The 15,000-nt window shown below is 45.6% G+C and overlaps 2 protein-coding genes across 4 annotated transcripts in view; both read left to right on the forward strand.

Moving 5' to 3' along the window:
- Positions 1-449, forward strand: part of LOC113430673 (sialidase-3-like) — a 21,406-nt gene extending 20,957 nt beyond the window's left edge. Inside the window, exon 4 of the mRNA XM_087965964.1 lies at positions 1-449. This exon is cut by the window's left edge and continues 303 nt beyond it. The gene's annotated coding sequence lies outside the window, so the exon portion shown is untranslated.
- Positions 1-15,000, forward strand: part of LOC113431200 (sialidase-3-like) — a 24,736-nt gene that overhangs the window by 8,444 nt on the left and 1,292 nt on the right. Inside the window, exons 2-3 of one of the 3 annotated variants that reach the window (XM_087965973.1) lie at positions 8,359-8,564; positions 14,124-15,000. The exon at positions 14,124-15,000 is cut by the window's right edge and continues 1,292 nt beyond it. In XM_087965973.1, the coding sequence (XP_087822099.1) occupies positions 8,364-8,564; positions 14,124-15,000 (1,078 nt within the window). In that variant the 5' untranslated portion in view covers positions 8,359-8,363. Of the gene's footprint in view, positions 1-907; positions 1,049-8,358; positions 8,565-13,331; positions 13,593-14,123 lie in introns of those variants that run through there. The other 2 variants (XM_087965972.1, XM_087965971.1) reach the window with 2 other exon arrangements.

Here is a 15,000-nt window from a genome sequence, read left to right on the forward strand (position 1 = left end):
GCACCAAGGCAACACAGTCAGATAATCAGTGGGAGTCCCTTTATTAGCACCAACTTTGACCCCCAATTGTCCTGGTTACCTTCTGAGCTGGAGAAAAACGGTCCCAGGAACAGCCTTGGGCTGCAGAGAATCAAGTCCAAAACATGGTCAACAAAAACTGTAACTTAAAAGTCCAAACAAGCCAAACTGAAGTAATTAGTTTGGCAGGACAGGAGCAAAAATCTCAGGCTTGAAGGCATGGCAAAACCAACATGGTTGGGAAGACACCAGGAATGCAGCTAATCAAAGTCAACGCAAGATAAATTCACATTTGCTCCCAGAAGCTGCCACATTCGGCATGCATCTCTTTTAAACTCTCTTCCCAGGTGTGCCTAATGAAGGGAATCAGGGCCCTTTCCTCCCCCCTAAGCCACGCAACCCACGTTGCTCCCTTCTCCGTTCCTCCCTGTGTGCCCTAGAATAAAGGGGGTGGGCCGGGCCTGGGTCTTCCTCTGAATTCCCTCTCCCTTGTTCTACCTCTCCCCTGCTCTGCCCAGCCGGACTTTGCCCTTCCCCAGTTTTCTCCACAGCCCATGGAGCCACACTCCCACTCCCTGTCAGCTGCTCGTCTTCCTCCTCGGATTCAGACTCTGACAGGGGCATGACACTTCCAAAGCACCTGAAGGTGGGGCAAGAAGCAACGGATGGAAGCTCATCAAGGTAGAGAAGCAACCTGGAGAAACTTCCTAACAGTGAGGACAATGAGCCAATGGAACAGCCTGCCACCAGAAGTAGTGGCTACTCCATCGCTGGAGGCTTTTAAGAAGAGACTGGGCAGCCACTTGTCTGAAATAGTATAGGGTCTCCTGCCTGAGCAGAGGGGCTGGGCTAGATGACCTCTAAGGTCCCTTCCAGCTCTATTCTGATTCTCTGGGGCCCATCAGCTCCAGAGAAGGATTAAATCCTAGTTTCTAAGTGAAGCATTGATGCAGACGGGTTTACAGGCAGTCCTCCACTTACGACCACAAATGAGCCCAAAATGTCCATTGCTCAGCAAGAGGATCGTCAAGTGATTTTCCCCTATTTTTCTACCTTTCTTGACAAGTCAGGCTGTGGTTAAGGGAACCTGGCTTCCCCTTGAAATGTTGCTTGTCAGAAGGTCGCCAAAGGGGATCAGGTGAGCCCCGGAACACTGCAACCAGGGGTGGGATTCAATTTTTTTAACAACCGGTTCTGTGGGCGTGGCTTAGTTGGTGGTCATGTGACTGGCTGGGCGTGGCCAGCTCAACATCACTCACACCGAGGCACGCATCTCCTCGCCTGGCCTCTCGTGACTGTAGGGATGCTGCAACAGTCGTAAGTGTGAAAAAGGGTCATAAGTCACTTTTTTCAGGGCCATTGTAACTTTGAATGGTCACTCCACACAAGCAAAGTGCCAGCAAAGGAGGAAAAAAAAAATACTCCAGAGAAGTTCCTGAGACAGGAAGTCTAGTCCTGCCAAGAATGTAATAAGGGTTAACGGAGAGGCAGTTTCTGTAAGCAACACCAGAATGTTTCCTTCCTGCCTTCCTTGCAGGATTAGCCCAGTAATTTCTTCTAACAACCGGTTCTCTGAACTGCTTAGAATGGTAACAACCGGTTCTAGCAAATAGGTGCGAACCGGTAGAATCCCACCCCTGACTGCAACCATCATAAATATTGTTGTCGGGCTTCTGAATTTTGATCAGGTGACCATGAGGATGCTGCAGTGGTCATAAGTGTGAAAAACTGTCACAAGTCCCTTTTTTAGTGCTCTTGTCACTTCAAAGTCACTAAACAAATGGTCGTAAGTCGAGGACTGCCTGTACACACGGATCCAGGTAATCTCCTACTCTGATGCCATTCCGAAATGCATTTAAAGCTGATTACTATCCCAAGCCTTGGGATAGCATCATTCTGATTTTTAATACAGGGAGTCCTCAGTTTATGATCACAATTTTGGTCACTAAGCGATGCAGTTGTTAAGCGAGTCACCATATGACTGCACCTGATTTTACGACCATTTTTACCGTGGTCGTTAAGTGGATCATACGGTCGTTGAGGAAATCCGACTTCCCCAATTCACTGGCTGGGAAGGTGACTAATCGTGAAGCCATGTAGTGGGCCTGGTGCAACTGTCGTAACTTCGAGGACGAGCCATAGGTCACTTTTTTCCCCCAAGGCCGTCATAAGTTTGAACTGCTGTTATGAATGATCGTAAGTCAAACTACGTTTGTTTATAGTGTAAAGCTTGTTTACATTTCATTTTATTTTTATGTGTAATTTTTATGGGAGAAATTTTTAACAGCATCTTAAAACCATAATAGAAGCTCACCCTAGGAGAAACTAAAGGTAAGGAGGAAAAATAGTAAATAATGCAAAAAGAAAATATGAGAAAAAAAAAAGAATTGTATTAACTCAGGCTCTGATCTTCTTGACAATGGTTATAGGTATTTTGCCCTCTCTAAAGTTACATCATCATTTCCTACGTTTTCTAATCTTCAAAAACGTTAAGTTGATATATTTTCTTCTTTATTCAGCAGAAAGTCCATTGAGGGTTTACAGTCACTGATAAATGTAGTTGTTGGTTTTTCTCTAAATCAATTTTTCCACCTCTTCCAGTTCTGTCATCTTCAGCCATTTGTTCCATTCTGGAAATTTCAGGCTCTTTCCATTCCTGCACGTATGTTTTTGCCTCACAGCAATATCATGTTAAAAATCTTGTTTAATATCTTCCTTGACTCTTCTCTAATTGGCTGTCCAGCAGCCTCAGCAAGAAAATAACCTGGTTTGGTTTGAATGTTGATCTTGAAAACTCCTTGTGTTTATAAAATAATAAAGATGAGAGAAAAATCTATTTAAATATGTCTTTGAACCCAGAAATTCCTGGCTTTTTTTTTTTTTTTTTTTACAAATCCACCAAGTATAATAAACTGATTCTTAATACTGTCCATGTTATTCCAACATATATTTGAAGTACCTTTATACATTCCAGACAATTTCTTTCTGGAGTCACCAGCCAACGATACATGGTTTTTTAAAAATTCCCCTTGTAAAATGGGAATTTTTTAAAATCTACATAAATAAATCATTCACTTTCCTGTTCCCTGGAACAGAGACTCAACCCCAATCTATTTAAGCACCACGCTAGAAAGCAGTACTGAGTACTGAGTGACTTTGGGCCAATGACCAGGAGACGGTGAGTTTAGCCAATCGCCCTCTCTCAGCCCTGTCCACTGGGTGGTGGTCATTAGGAAAATAGGAGGAAGGTGTATCGAACATGTTAGTTCCCCTTGGGTTATTTGTAAAAATTATAGCGATGTCTGTCATGCCTCCGCAAAAGTCTCACAGGTCCCCAGCTTCTGAATATTCCAGTAAAATTCAGAATGTAGATTTTCTTTGTTTAGTTGACTGTTCAAAAGTTGCAACAGCCTTTTAAAAGAAGTGATTTATGACCCATTCTTGCAGTTAGAATTGTTGTAGAATCACCACGGTTGCATGATGAAAATTCAAGGTGTTTGGCAACTGGCATATTCCGGTAGTTAAAATCATTGCAGATCCCAAGATAAAAGGAAGATTAAGTGGGGGTGGGGGGGTGACATTATAGCAGTCTTCCAAGATTTGAGGAGCTGCCCCAAACAAGAGGGGGGTCAACCTATTGTCCAAAGCAGGGGTTGCCAACTTTTTGGACCTCAGGGACCACCAAACTCATAATTTTAAATCCCAGGGACCACAAACTGGTTCTGTGGGCACGGCCTAATTTGTGGGTGTGGCTTGGTGGTCATGTGACTGACTGGGCATGGCTTGTATGTAAATATTATACATATTTACGTAAATATTGAATTTTTTATTTTAAAAAAAGAGTCACTTTTACCCCAAATCAGGCCAAGCAGGCAGGCAGATTGAGTTGCGCACAGAATCATTCAGTGATCTATCTATCTGCCATCGGCTAGCTCAGTCGGTCACATAAAATTTGCTTGCAAGCAAACTCACAAAATTAATTCACAACACACCATGTATGTAAATATTGAATTTTTTTTATTAAAAAAGGAGCAACTTTTACCCAAAATCAGGCCAAGCAGGCAGGCAGATTGAGTTGCGCACAGAATCATTCAGTGATCTATGTATCTGCCATCGGCTAGCTCAGTCGGTCACATAAAATATTTACATACAAGGTGTCCCATTAGTCCAACCCCCTTGCTTAAGCAGGAGAGCCTATATCATTCTGGACGGATGGCTGTCCAGTCTCTTCTTAAAAACCTCCCACGTTGGAGCAGCCACAACTTCTGGTGGCAAGTAGTTCCACTGGTTAATTGTCCTCATTGTCTGGAAGTTTCTTCTTAATTCCAGGTTGCTTCTCTCCTGGATCAGTTTCCCTTCGTTGCTTCTTGTTCTGCCTTCAGCGGCTTTGGAGAAGAGGTTGACCCCCTTTTCTTTGGGGCAGCCCCTCGGATATTGGAAGTCTGCTATCCTGTCACCCCCTAATCGCTTCTCTTCGTTAGGCTACGCATACCCAGCCTCGTAGGTAAAATTAAAGCTTCCCCTCGCACATACGTGCTACGCCTGCCTTGAATTCAGTTCAGTTGCATTGACGGGTGTCACCAAAGACACGACTGCATTGCCAGTTCCCTTTTCGTACCCTCGCGTTCTCTTGAACACGCGTCCTCAGAGCCCTTCCTGGGATGCACCTGTGTGTGTGTGTGTGTGTGTGTGCGTGCATGCGTCGGCCTGGTGCATGTTGTGTGCCTTGATGTACCCCTTGCACGCGTGCAGGATGCGCTTCTCTTGCAGGCTCAGCTGTAAAACCTGATGCAATTTCAACACATGCACACACACACACCTTTCCCTTTGGGGTTTTTTCCCAACCTCAAGCCATTTGGCGATGCGCTGCAAGATGTGCTTGGCGCCTGGAAGAGGAGGAGGAGAAGAAGTAAACGGGAGGTCTGAGGTTGCAGATCTTTGTAAGCAGGGGCCGCGAATCCGCAACGCTGTGAGTGAGAGGCGCGGAGATTTATTTATTGATTTGATTTGTCAACCGCTTACAAGTTAATAGGTGTAAGTATAAACATGAGTTTATATTTATACAGGAAATAGGCATGAATAAATGGGGACAGTAGGACAAGGACGGTAGGCAGGATGGTGCCCTTGTGCACGTCCCTTACAGACCTCTTAGGAATGGGGTGAGGTCAATCGTGGCTAGTTTAAGGTTAAAGGAGTTTGGGGGGTTTGAGGATGTAACAACAGAGTCAGGCAGTGCATTCCAGGCATTGACCACTCGGTTGCTGGTGTCGTACTTTCTGCAATCGGGTCTGAAGCCGTTTACATTGAGTTTGTATTTGTTGTGTGCTCTTGTATTGTTGCGGTTGAAGCTGAAGTAGTCATTGACTGGTAGGACATTGTACGCAGATAATTTTGTGTACTACCACTTAAGTCCAACCGTAGGCGGCGTAGTTCAAGGTTGTTCCAAGCCCAAATTCTCAAGCCTGGCGGTGTAGGGTATTCTGTTGCGGGCAGAAGAGTGGAGGACTCTTCCCGTGAAATACTTCTGGACTCGCTCAGTTGTAATTAATGTCCGATATACAGTGCGGATTCCAGACGGATGAGCTGTATTCGAGTGTTGGTCTAGCAAAGGTTTCGTATGCCCTAGTTAGCAATTCAATATTCCCAGAGGGAGAAGTTTTGTAAAAGAGGAATTCCCGGGAGGGATGGGTGGGAGGGAACCGGAGGGAGGGGAAACCGGGGGTGGGGGGTGGGGAAGGAGTCCTGGGGAGGGGGAGCTGTGGGAGAGGAGGGGAAAGGGGGAATCCTGGGGGAGGGGGGATTCTGGGAGAGGGGAGAAAGGGGATTATGGGGAGGAGAAAAGGGGGATTCAGGGGGAGGGAGAATCCTGGGGAGGGGGCAAAAACCCCAGCTCCTGGGGTGGGCAAGCATGGTCCCCTGGGGTCCAGTGTGCTGCCCCCCCCTTCCCCATGATGCAATTGGGGGAGGGGTGTTTGAGGAAAATCCAGATAATTGCCAGAGGAGGCCTCGTCCCCCACCCCATCATGGCTTTCCACCCCAATGGATGGTTGAAGGGAAAAGGGGGTCCCTCGTTTCACTCCCCCTTCCCTGACTCCCCAAACCCCTCCTTTGGGCATTCTTGCTTAGATTGACACCTGTCACTCAGGCTGGACCGTTCTCATCCCCCTCCCCTTTTCCCCCACCGCCAGAGGACAGAAACCCCAAATGATTCCGATAGATAGACGAAGCCACTTATTTTATTTATTTATTTTTTATTTTTATTTATTTGATTTGCCAATTGTTTACAAGATAATAAGTATAAGAGTATACATAGTTGTGAATACATGAAATGGGTACATATAAGAAAAATAAAAGAATAAGAGAAACAATAGGACAGGGACGGTAGGCACGTTGGTGCGCTTTATGCACGCCCCTACAGATCTCTTAGGAAAGGGGTGAGGTCAATAGTAGACAGTCTAAGGTTAAAGTTTTTGGGGTTTGGGGAAGAAACCACAGAGTCGGGTAGAGTATTCCAGACATTGACCACTCTATTGCTGAAGTCGTATTTCCTGCAATCAAGTTTGGTGCGGTTTACTTTGAGTTTGTATCTATTGTGTGCTCTTGTGTTGTTATGGTTGAAGCTGAAGTATTCATTGACAGGTAGGACATTGCAATGTATGATTTTATATACCATGCTTAAGTCAGACCGAAGACGGCGTAATTCAAGGTTTTCAAGTTCTAGAATTTCAAGTCTGGTGGCATAAGGTATTCTACAACGAGTAGAGGAGTGGAGAACTCTTCTTGTGAAATATTTCTGGACTTTCTCAATTGTGCTAATATCAGATACGTAATGTGGGTTCCAGACTGATGAACTGTATTCGAGTATTGGTCTAGCAAATGTTTGGTCTATTGGTCTAGCACTTGTGAAAGGCAGCAGAAGGCTGGCAAATATGAGGAAACCGTTGCTCCTTTACTGACTAAGGAAGTTGGCTGAGATGCAACCAGCTCTCCTGAACACAAAATAAAAATAAAAATACTGGTAATCCTCAACTTACAACGGCTCATTTAGGGACCGCTCAAACTTACAACGGCGCTGAAATAAAGGGACTTCGGACCTTTATTTTTTTCCACCCTTAGGACCGTGGCAGCATCCCTGCAGTCATGTTGGTTGGCATTCTGAGGCTTGACAACTGACTTGCATTTATGACGGTTTTGCACCGTCCCCGGGTTGGGGTGTGTCACGTGGTCCCCTTTTGCGACCAGCAAAGTCAATGGGGAAGCCAAGTTCATTTAACGACTGGGTTCCTAATTTAATAGCTGTGGGGGTTCACTAATTGTGGCAAGAAAGTTCATAAAATGGGGCGAAACCAGAGGTGGGATTCAACCGGTTCGGACCGGTTCTGGAGAACCGATAGTGGAAATTTTGAGTAGTTCGGAGAACTGGCCAATCCCACCTCTGACTGGCCCCGCCCCCATCTATTCTCCACCTCCCATCAAGTCCCAGCTGATTGGCTGGCTTTTCTTTGGTTGCCCTGCACAGGAGAACAGAGCTGGAAAGCAGGTTAGTGGGGTGGGGAGGGAATGGAGAGTTTGCAGTATCCTTCCCCCTGCCACACCTACCAAGCCACAGCCACCAACCACGCCATGCCATGCCCACCACACCACGCCACACCCACAGAACACCACACCCATCAAGCCACGCCCACCAAGCCACGGCCACAGCTGATCTGCTGGGTCTTTGGTTGCCCCGCACAGGAGAAGGGAGCTGGAAAGCAGGTTAGTGGGTGGGGAGGGAAGGGGGATTTTGCAGTATCCTTCCCCTGCCACACCCGCCAAGCCACGCCCACCAAACCACAGCCACAGAACAGGTAGTAAAAAAAACAGAATCCCACCACTGGGCAAAACTCATTTAACAAATGTCTCGCTTAGCAACATACGTTTTGTACTCTTTGGTGGTTGTAAGTTGAGGACTTCCTATATTTAAAAGGCAAGAGAATCTTCTTGAATGAGAAGCGAAACCTCTGCAAAGAAGAACCAGAAAGTCCAGTCGCCTCTTGAAGAAGCGTTTTGGGGGCAACGCCGAATTACAGGTATTTTCTTCTATTGAAATTCTGTTCCTCCTGCTTGTTTTTCAGGGGCTTGCCTTTGCCTAACCTCACGTGTCTCAACCTCAGGGGCTCGAAGATGGGTGGACTTCAACTCCCAGAATTCTCCCAGGGAGTTCTGGGAGTTAAAGTCCTCCTACCTTAACTCTGACAACAGAGCATTCCGACGAGCTGAAAATTCTATTGCTGAAGGTTAGAAATGTCGGCGTGATCTGACGTCTCTTTTTTCCCCCTCCTGGAATTTTCCCGCCTCCAGAAAAGATGGCTGAGACTTTGGGGGTCTCTGAGAAGGTGACCGTCTTCCGCCAGGAGGGGGACCTCACTTACCGCATCCCTGCTCTGCTCTACCTGCCTTCGGAGTCCACCTTCCTGGCCTTTGCGGAGGAGCGCTCTTCTCCCCGGGACGAACACGCCAAGTTACTGGTGATGCGACGTGGACGGAAAGAGGGCCTGTCCGTGAAGGTAACCCTGCAGCCCCAAAGCAGCCGTGATTCTCTGCTCGTTCCATCTTCCACCTTTCAGGTGGAGTCCAAGCACCCCGTAGATTGTCTTTCCATATCATGTCGTCGTATGACTGCGTTCACACAACCGCTTGAACCAGACTAGCACAGATCCGAGTTGCTACCCTAGTACAGCATGCTAAGTTTGTTTTATACAGTATTAGCCTGAGCTTATTTCATCGTGGCTTAGTGAATGAGGGATTCCAGACAAGATTATCAAATCAAAAGTTTGGGAAATAGGCTGAGATAGAAGGGCGTCTAGTGTTGTGCATGAATTAGAACACTGGCTTGTATTCTAATTCATGCACAATGCTAAGCTATAAATTTCACAAGCTGCAGTGTTCTTTTATGCAAGACGTTTATGCAGGGGTGGGATTCAAAATTTTTAACAACCAGTTCTGTGGGCGTGGCTTAGTTGGGAGCGTGGCTTGGTGGTCATGTGACTGGGTGGATATGGCTTAGTGGTCATGTTATTGGCTGGGTGTGGCCAATTCAATATCACTCACATCGAGGTACACATCTCCTCGCCTGGCCTGTCATGACTGTAGGGATGCTGCAACAGTCGTAAGTGTGAAAAAGGGTCATAAGTCACTTTTTTCAGTGCCATTGTAACTTTGAATGGTTACTCCACACAAGCAAAGTACCAGCAAAGGAGGGGAAATTAACTCCAGAGAAGTTTATTTTTATTTATTTATTTATTTGATTTGTCAATTGTTTACAAGATAATAAGTACAAGTGTATACATAGTTGTGAATATATGAAATGGGTACATATAAGAAAAATAAAAGAATAAGAGAAACAATAGGACAGGGACGGTAGGCACATTGGTGCGCTTATGCACGCCCCCTACAGACGTCTTAGGAAAGGGGTGAGGTCAATAGTAGACAGTCTAAGGTTAAAGTTTTTGGGGTTTGGGGAAGAGACTACAGAGTCGGGTAGAGCAGGGGTCCCCAACCCCGGTCCATGGACCGTACCGGGCCGGAACAAGCCTTACCGGGCCGCTGGTTGCTGGCGCCGCCATCTTTTTTGGTAAAAAAGCAATTTTATCAAAAAGATGGCGGCGCCAGCGTTGGTGAGCTTTTCCGGGTAGAAAGCCATTTCTACCCGAAAAAGCTCACCAGAAGCTGGCGCCGCTTTTTGACGAAAATCACTTCCGTGACGTCACCGGAAGTGATTTTCAAAAAAAGATGGCGGCGCCAGCTGACGCCGGAACCGGGCCGCGCGTCGAAAAGGTTGGGGATCCCTGGGGTAGAGTATTCCAGACATTGACCACTCTATTGCTGAAGTCGTATTTCCTGCAATCAAGTTTGGTGCGGTTTACTTTGAGTTTGTATCTGTTGTGTGCTCTTGTGTTGTTATGGTTAAAGCTGAAGTATTCATTGACAGGTAGGACATTGCAATGTATGATTTTATATACCATGCTTAAGTCGGACCGAAGACGGCGTAATTCGAGGTTTTCTAGTTTTAGAATTTCGAGTCTGGTGGCATAAGGTATTCTACAACGGGTAGAAGAGTGGAGAACTCTTCTTGTGAAATACTTCTGGACTTTCTCAATTGTGTTAATATCACATACGTGATAAGGATTCCAGACTGATGAACTGTATTTGAGTATTGGTCTAGCAAATGTTTTGTATGCTCTGGTTAGTAGTGAGATATTACCAGAGAAAAAGCAGCGTAGGATTAGGTTAACAACTCTTAATGCCTTTTTGGCTATGTAGTTGCAGTGGGCTCTAGCACTTAGATCATTAGAGGTGAGTATTCCCAGGTCCTTTACAGAGCTTGGGTCATCAACAAGATCTTGACTATTCAGCTTGTATTTTATTTTCTGATTTTTTTTACCAATATGTAAGACAGAGCATTTATTTGTTGAGATTTGAAGTTGCCATATGTTAGACCATTCAGATACATAGTCTAGATCTTTTTGTAGGGTAGTAGTATTGTCTGTGGTGTTGAACAGCTTTACATCATCAGCGAAGAGAACGCAATTGCTCTTGATATGATCACTAAGGTCGTTTATGTAGATTATGAAGAGAGTTGGTCCTAGAACACTGCCTTGGGGAACACCACTGTTGACAGGTACTGGATTTGATAGGGCGTTCCCAATTTTGACCATTTGTTGTCTGTTTGACAGGAATGCTTCTATCCAGTTATTCAGTTGTCCAGAGATACCATAAGATTTTATTTTTAGGAGTAGTTTGTCGTGTACCACTGAATCAAAGGCTTTGCAGAAGTCTATGTAGATTGCGTCTATTGCTTTGCCCTGGTCGAGTTGTGTAGTCCATATGTTTTTGCAGTGTAAGAGTTGCAGATTACAGGATAGTTTTTTTCTGAAACCAAATTGTTTATTGGAGAGTAGGTTGTTTGTCTCTAAATGGAGGATGATGGATTGGTTAATAATTGATTCCATGACTTTACAGGTGACGCAGCATAAGGAGATTGGTCTGTAATTTTCAACTAGGCTTGGGTCTCCCTTTTGAAGATGGGGATGACTGTGGCTTGTAACCATAGGTTGGGCAAGGAGCTGGTTCTGAAAGATTTTTCAAAGATTATGCTTAGAGGTTTGGCTATGGCAGTGGATAGCTTTCTTAAGAAGTAGGCACATATTCCATCTGGTCCAATAGATAGAGATGGTTTTAGGTTGCGTAGTGCTTTTTCAACGTTGTCAACTGTAAAATCGATTCCTGAGACAGGAAGTCTAGTCCTGCCAAGAATGTAATAAGGGTTAACGGAGAGGCAGTTTCTGTAAGCCAGGGGTCCCCAACCACCGGTCCCTGGACCGGTACCGGTCCGTGGACCATTTTTTACCCGGCCGCAAAGCTTGGGCACCGCGAGGGGGAGAGAGGGAGAAAAGAGCGCTACGGTATGCCCAGCGCTAGTCTCCCTTTTCCTCTCCTTCTCCTTCTCCCCCGTCAACCACACACACGCACGTGCGTAGATAAAGCTGTTGCTATTGCTGCTGCACCACGACCCGGAGGAACAGATTGAGCACAGGCGCTGAAGGAGCGCCACGGCGTCCGTCGCCAGAGCGCAAAGAAGCAGCAGTAGCTGCAGCGGCGGCTGTGTCTCCGACTTTCCTGGGGAAGGTCGCGCTTCCCGGCCCATGCTTGCACCCCTCGCCCCCCACCCCCACCCCACCCCCGCCGCCCACTTCCTTGCAGGCAGAGGCGGGAAGCTGCGAGGAATTCAGGCGTGCTTTCTAGCCGGCTGCGCCAAGTCTTTTTTTTTTTTTTTGCCCGAGGCTGGAAAGAAGAAGGGCGACAGGTCACTGAGGAAGGTGAGAGAGACTGAGAAGGGAGAGAGAAGCCCGGCTAAAGCAGCTCCGCGCTGCTTTAGGGACTAGTAGTAGAAGGTACTGGTCCGTGGAAGAATCATAAAACCAGTCCCTGGTTCAAAAAAGGTTGGGGGCCACTGCTGTAAGCAACACCAGAATGCTTCCTTCCTGCCTTCCTTACAGGATTAGGCCAGTAATTTCTTCTAACAACCGGTTCTCCGAACTGCTTAGAATGTTAACAACCGGTTCTAGCAAATAGGTGTGAACTGGTAGAATCGCACCCTTGCGTTTATACACAAACACTGGTGTTGGCAAGGGATGGACTGCACCTCAAAAGAACTGGAAAGAATATATTTGGAAAACAAAATGTCATCTTATTTCAGAATGGCTTTAAACTTTAAAATGAGAGGGGGAATGGGACCAATTAGAACCTAATTCCCAGCAAAAGCCACTAGATAATCATATAAAGAGATAATATAAGGACTAAAGAGAAAGTAGAAATTAAAAAAGGAAAACATAAGGAGGTAGAGAGCGATGGGAAGGATGGAAAACCCAATTACAAAATAGGAGATACAAGAAATTTGTATGAGCCATGTGGCACAGTGGTTAGAATACAGTACTGCGGGCTACTTCTGCTGTTGCCGACTGCCTGCAGTTCATCTATTCGGTTCTGAGCAGCTCAAGATTGACTCAAGCCTTCCATCTGAGGTTGGTGAAATGAGGACCCAGATTGTTGGGGGCAAAATGCTGATTATGTAAACTGCTTAGAGAGGGCTCTAAAGCACTGTGAAGCGGTATATAAATCTAAGGGCTATTGCTATTGTTACTAACAGGGAAAAAGTGTTAGAGGGAGCTGAAGTTGCCAGAACTTGGGGCGAGAGTGACCACATCATATTGGAATTATTGCAATAGATTACAATCCAACCTGTGTCTTAAACTTTTAAAGAGCTGATTTTAACAAAAGAGCTTTTTAAACAAGAGAGCTTAGGAAAGATTCCATAGATGAAAATCATAAATATGATGATTGACCATGTCATATTAGAATTCAATATAAAACAGACACAAACAACATATCAGACCAGTTTCTTAGACTTTAAAAGAGCTGAGTTTAACAAACTTAGAGAAAACTTGGGAAGGTTCCCATGGATGAAAATCTTAAAGGAGAAATCAACTAAAGAAGCTTGGGAAACTCTGAAAAATATTATTATAAAAGCCCAGATCAGTTCAATACCACTAAAATAGAAAAACAAGAAAAAAACCCATCATGGTTGCACAAAGAACTCTCAGACCAACTGAGAGGGGAAAAAAGAATAAGTATACAAAAATGAAAAGAGGGACATATAACTGAAGCAGTTAGTACCATTTTACAAAGCTGTAGACTTAGTAAGACCACATTTGGAATACTGCATCCAGTTCGGGTCACCACAGTATAAAAAAGATGTTGAGTCTCTGGAAAGTGTGCAGAGAAGGGCAACAAGGATGATTAGAGGGCTGGAGGCTAAAACACAAGAAGAAGGGTTGTAGGAAATGGGTATGTCTACTCTAGTGAAAAGAAGGACTGGGGTAACATGATAGCAGTCTTCCAATAGTTGAGGAGCTGCCATAAAGAAGAGGGGGTCAAGCTATTCTCCAAAGCACCTTGAAGGCAGGACAAGAAGCAGTGGATGGAAACTAACCATGGAGAAAAGCAACCTCGAATTAAGGAGAAATTTCCTAATGGTGAGTAATCAACCAATGGAATAACTTGTCTTCAGAAGTTGTGGGTGCTCCATCACTGAAGGCTTTCAAAAAGAGACTGGACACCATTTGTCTGAAATGGTATATAGGGTCTCCTGTTCGAGCAGGAGGTTGGACTAGAAGACCTCCAGGTCCCTTCTATTATTCTTCGTTCTATGTATACAAAGTATGGTTTATGGCTTAGTGCTGTGCATGAATTAGAACACTGTGGCTTATAAACAAACTTGCGAGTTATACTTAGTGTTATGCATAAATTAAAACCATGATTTATACCTAGTGTGCATGAAAGAACACTGTGGCTTGTATACAAATCAATTTATAGCTTAGCTGGCTGCATGAAGTAGAATGCTGGCATGCTGGCTTAAAACAAAACATGATTTAGTGCAAAATAGGCAGTGAAATAGCTGCAATAAGTCCCAAGCCTTTTCTTCCTTTTCGCCAAAGAAAGCCAACATGATTTGCCAGGATTTGATGGACAATTTAATATCTGACCATTTAATATCTTCTCTCTAGTGGGGTCCCCTGCAAACTCTGGAAACTGCGGTCCTATCCAACTATCGCACCATGAATCCGTGTCCAGTGTACGATGCAAAGGAAGGCACAATTTTCTTGTTCTTCATCTGTGTGGAGGCCAATGTGTCAGAACAGCATCAGATCAAGACAGGGAGAAACGCTGCCAGGCTGGGCTACATCTTCAGCAAAGATGGTGGACGTGCTTGGAGCCCAATGACGGACTTGACCGAAGAGGTGATTGGAGATGATGTGAGCAACTGGGTCACGTTTGCTGTAGGACCCGGCCACGGGGTGCAGTTGAGCTCCGGGAGGCTGGTCATCCCAGCTTATGTTTATTACATCCACACACGTGTGTTTGGACACCCACTCTGCTGTGGCACCAAACCTTGCTCCTTCGCCTTCTATAGCAATGATGGTGGGAAGACATGGCAGAAGGGCCACCTTCTCCAAAAACCACTGCAAACACTGGAGTGCCAAATGGCTGAGTTGATGGACCAGAATAATAGCCTGGTGTTATACTGCAATTCCCGTAGCCATGACAGACGGGTCGAAGCCTTCAGCAGAGATGGTGGACATCTCTTCGAAGCCCCCTCCAAGTCTCAGAAGCTGGAGGGGCCTAGTAAGGGTTGTCAAGGTAGCATGGTGAGTTTTCCTTCTCCACAACGGGGGTCTGAGTCTTCCTTGGCCTCCTCAAAGACTCCCGAATCGTGGCTGATCTTCTCCCATCCCACCAACCTAAAGAAGCGTGCAGATCTGGGCATCTACTTGAACCCCTGTCCGTTGGAGAAAAATTCCTGGAAGACACACTGGATCTTGAACATGGGACCCAGTGCCTACTCAGATCTGGCTGTTTGCACAGGGGGAAATCCTCTCTTTT

This window comes from Notechis scutatus, chromosome 5, assembly GCF_049901735.1.
Source record: "Notechis scutatus isolate UNSWTSFEM ecotype Mainland chromosome 5, rNotScu1.2, whole genome shotgun sequence".
In the NCBI taxonomy this organism is placed as follows: Eukaryota; Metazoa; Chordata; class Lepidosauria; order Squamata; family Elapidae; genus Notechis; species Notechis scutatus.